The 3,573-nt window shown below is 48.1% G+C and overlaps 2 protein-coding genes across 4 annotated transcripts in view; one reads left to right on the forward strand and one right to left on the reverse strand.

Moving 5' to 3' along the window:
• The window catches only part of LOC113217620 (lysosomal aspartic protease), a 368,266-nt gene that overhangs the window by 209,717 nt on the left and 154,976 nt on the right, over nucleotides 1-3,573 (forward strand). The gene's annotated exons all lie outside the window — the stretch shown is intronic.
• Nucleotides 1-3,573, reverse strand: part of LOC127748782 (uncharacterized) — a 174,703-nt gene that overhangs the window by 97,888 nt on the left and 73,242 nt on the right. For all 3 annotated transcript variants that reach the window (XR_008010773.1, XM_052263632.1, XM_052263633.1), the window contains exon 7: nucleotides 3,213-3,343. Coding sequence is in view for 2 of the 3 variants with exons in the window: in XM_052263632.1 (XP_052119592.1) it covers nucleotides 3,213-3,343 (131 nt within the window). In the remaining variant the exon portion in view is untranslated. The remainder of the gene's footprint in view (nucleotides 1-3,212; nucleotides 3,344-3,573) is intronic.

A 3,573-nucleotide genomic window follows, 5' to 3' on the forward strand; every position in this document is an offset into this window, starting at 1 on the left:
CACAAAAGACACAACGAGACACAGAGACACAGACGACGCGGGCGAAACGGGCTTCTGCTGTCGGCTGCTTGCCCCATCTCCGAGCAGAATACCCCTCTCCCTTAAACACCAAAAAAGAAGAGGGAGAGGGAGATAGAAAAAACGGCCGCGGGGCGTCGCTTCTGTCCGCCACAGAGCTGAGCAAATGTTCCGGAGCAATACGCCCTGCTGAACGCCCCACTCACTCGCGCCGTGCGATAAGCCTCATTGCGGTGACGCAACGCGTGTCAGAAAAGAAAGTCCCCCCGGGACCCTCGCGATGCTGAGGGTCAATAAACAGGTGGCGGGCTGAGACAATTCGGACTTCAGGTTGGAACGCACCTTCAAACGTTTATCTACTGATGAAACTGCAGAAGCGCGACTTTCATGGCGGGAGAGTGATGAAAACCGACGTCGTTCAAATTGGGCAACGAGAAGTTCCGCTTCTCTTTTCGGACGAGACACATCACTCCTGCATTTCCGGTAATGTAAAGGTGAGGGGGCAATAACTTCCTTTTGAAGTGTACACATGATTACCAAAAATCTTGATTCCCAGTGATTCCCGTCCGCTTATACTCATTCCTTAAGGGTTTTAGTGGAAGAAATTGTTTATATCGACTCATTTGTACCAGGTCCTCTAGTTTCCCGACTAGTTCAAGCGATTGCTGTTGATTTCGATTATTTTCTATCCGGATGTTCACAGGCAGGTGTACGCATGATACCCGGAGCTGTTGCCCCCTCGTGTAAAGGCAAGAACAGAAAATGGACCCATTGGAATTTTGTACCGGTAAAACATAGGATCTCTCAGGGACTTTTTCTACTAAGCAAATGAAACTAAACACAAAATGGAACAGTTGAGCATCGTACACTACAAAGACATACTTGCCACATAAAATGATATTCAGTGAGCATACACCATGTCCACTAACAAATCAGTTCGGCAAAAGGGGAAAAAAAGCTCACCCCTAGCGACCGAATAAAAAGCTGAGCGACCTATTAAAAATCTACTCACCTCTGGCAAACGTTTGCGGAGTACTTTTCTACAAGATTTGGAGATATCCCTAATAGAAGGGAAACACCCAAATCGGACCCATTTTAGTACCAACATACTCCCTCTTGTTTTTAGGGACTAAAAGAGGACCGAAACTTTCGAAAATCCCTCTGAAATCCCTTTTTTCTGAAATCCCTTTTTTCTGAAATCCCTCTAAACCCCCTTTTCCCCGCGACAAGCCGTTTCGGGGCGAATTTAGAAAATGGTAAAGGAAGCTTCTTAGGTCATTTTGAACATGTCAGGCGAGCTCACATGGCCGGGAAGTACTCTACAACTGTACAATATGTAAATATACATATCGTTAGAAGCAAACTTGTAGCTAGGCTCTATCGGTTCCCGTGAACAGCATGGCCACGGGATTCCAAATGGGATACCGAAGGGATTGAGTGTAATACCATGGTGGAATCCCCTGTCCCTGTTTTGACCCGTATTGGCAAGTTTTCGGGATTTGGGATTTGGGACTAAATTGGGATTCGGAGTTAGAAACTAAAAATGGGATTCTTTTTTTTATTAGGGATTTGGTATCAGAACGTAAATAAAAAAGGCCATTAAAGCTGTTTTCTAAACGGTCCACAGAGGTGAGAACCTTTCATATTGGTTTGACGAAGGTGAGCGTTTGTTTCAAGGGCCGAATGTGTATGGTATGAATCAGTGTATAGTGGCACACTGTTTAGTTTACAAAACGCAACTGAAAGGAAGTCAGCAGACGTAAGTGTAAGTCAGTGCTTGTATCAATTTATTTTCAGTAATGAACTGCTAATGTGCAGCTAATCTAAAAGCAGAACAAGTTGACGGTGTAGTGGAAACTGTTAACCTAAAGTTGACCAGTTATAACTGTGGAACCCCGTATGGCGCAGGGAAGCAAGTGCTGTATCCACGGCACAACACCACAATGGTGAAAACATTACTTAGTTGCAAACACTCTTCAGTTTTAGGATTACTGCACAGTTATAACTAGCTTCTAGATTAGCAGAGTTAGGAAAGACGCGGCGACCAAGGCGTATGTCTGCAGGTAATAGTGACCTAAGCCTTTTGTTCACCGTCAAAAACTTGTTAGGATATCCCGAGGATTCACTCTCACCTACGACCTGTCAGCGAGTCGTCCATACATGTGTTTCGACGCAAAACTCCACACGTGGAATGTACGGAGTCCTTTGGAAAATCCTAAAGGCCTTTTTTTAAAAAATGTTTCTCACAGCTGTTCCTTTGTGAAAAACAAGAATTTCTTCAAAAAGTGTTTGCAATAAGAATGAGAATGTAGTGGAAAAATCACTGACTCAAATTCCAAAATTTGAGCACCCGTGATAATGCAAATAACGAGAAGTAGTGCTTCGCTTCTTTACGAGTCTACTCTACGAGGACATTGACTGGGTCGTCCACTCAGACATGCTGACGGGGTGGGGAGGGGGGCAGTGCGGGCCGAGGATGGCCGGACGGCCGGACACACGCGACGCCACAGGACGCCGCCAATGCAAGTAACATTGACCCTCGTCTGCACGCCCGCCCCGCCCCTCTCACCCAGGCGAGGGAAACAGATGCATTATGAACTGCAAACTATAATTACTTTCGGGCAAGCGCATCTTCTTTTCTCGCGGGGCATCGGGGCATCGTTCCTCAACACAGTTTGGCACTGCTCCTCACAGGGCTTCTCCATGGTCGCCGCCTTTGCTTCTGTCACGGTACGAGGTTCGACGACCCACGGGAGGAGGAGGGAGCGGTCAGAAGCTGAAAGGGGAAGGGGGAGGGGGGCATAGCCAAAGGCTCGTGAAGAGGAGGGAGCCGGCAAAATGAGCATAGCGCAAAGAGGGGGAGAGGGGGAGATGAATCGGGTCCAAGTGCCCCGCTGGGTGCAACTCTACGCTAGACCACCGCGGTAGAAGGGAGAGAGGGGCATAGTAACCCAGGCTGTCGGACTAACTGATTTCTCCGGTAAACTTTAGAAGATACTGCTTAAAAAGAAATTGAACATGCAAAATGTTCGGGATTTTGAGCACGCCAAGAAAATTATATTCATAGGTCAATGATTAAACAAATCAAAACTGCCAAATTCGTTCCGTTTCAGTTTCGACGAAAATCGGAAAATGATACAAAATCGCCTTATTACATCGGGAAATGATGTTTTAATAAGTACATCTGTACGTACCAGGTACTCCTTGGCCTTCTGCTGCAGCTCCTGGTAGCCCCAGCTGCTCCCGACGCGCAGGTCCAACGGCTGCAGGCGCCCCTCCATCTCCCGCACCCACCGCCGCAGGCAGCGGACCTCGTGCTCCACGTCTGTGCAGAGAACCGGCAATCAGTACAAAGGGGTGACATTAAGGCAGATAGCTGGACGAGGCAGGCGCAGATTTGCGGGCGAGCCTATTCTGCCATAGTCGGGATGCTGCTGCTCTGTAAAAAGTACGCGGCAATCCAAGCGGGCTACCCGACGGGTTGGGAGCGTATGCTACTCCAGCAGAGCAGCCCGACCGGTAGGCAGCACATTCTACTCCAGCAGAGCAGCCCGA

Source organism: Frankliniella occidentalis, unplaced genomic scaffold, assembly GCF_000697945.3.
Source record: "Frankliniella occidentalis isolate FOCC.00 unplaced genomic scaffold, Focc_3.1 Scaffold13, whole genome shotgun sequence".
NCBI lineage: Eukaryota > Metazoa > Arthropoda > Insecta > Thysanoptera > Thripidae > Frankliniella > Frankliniella occidentalis.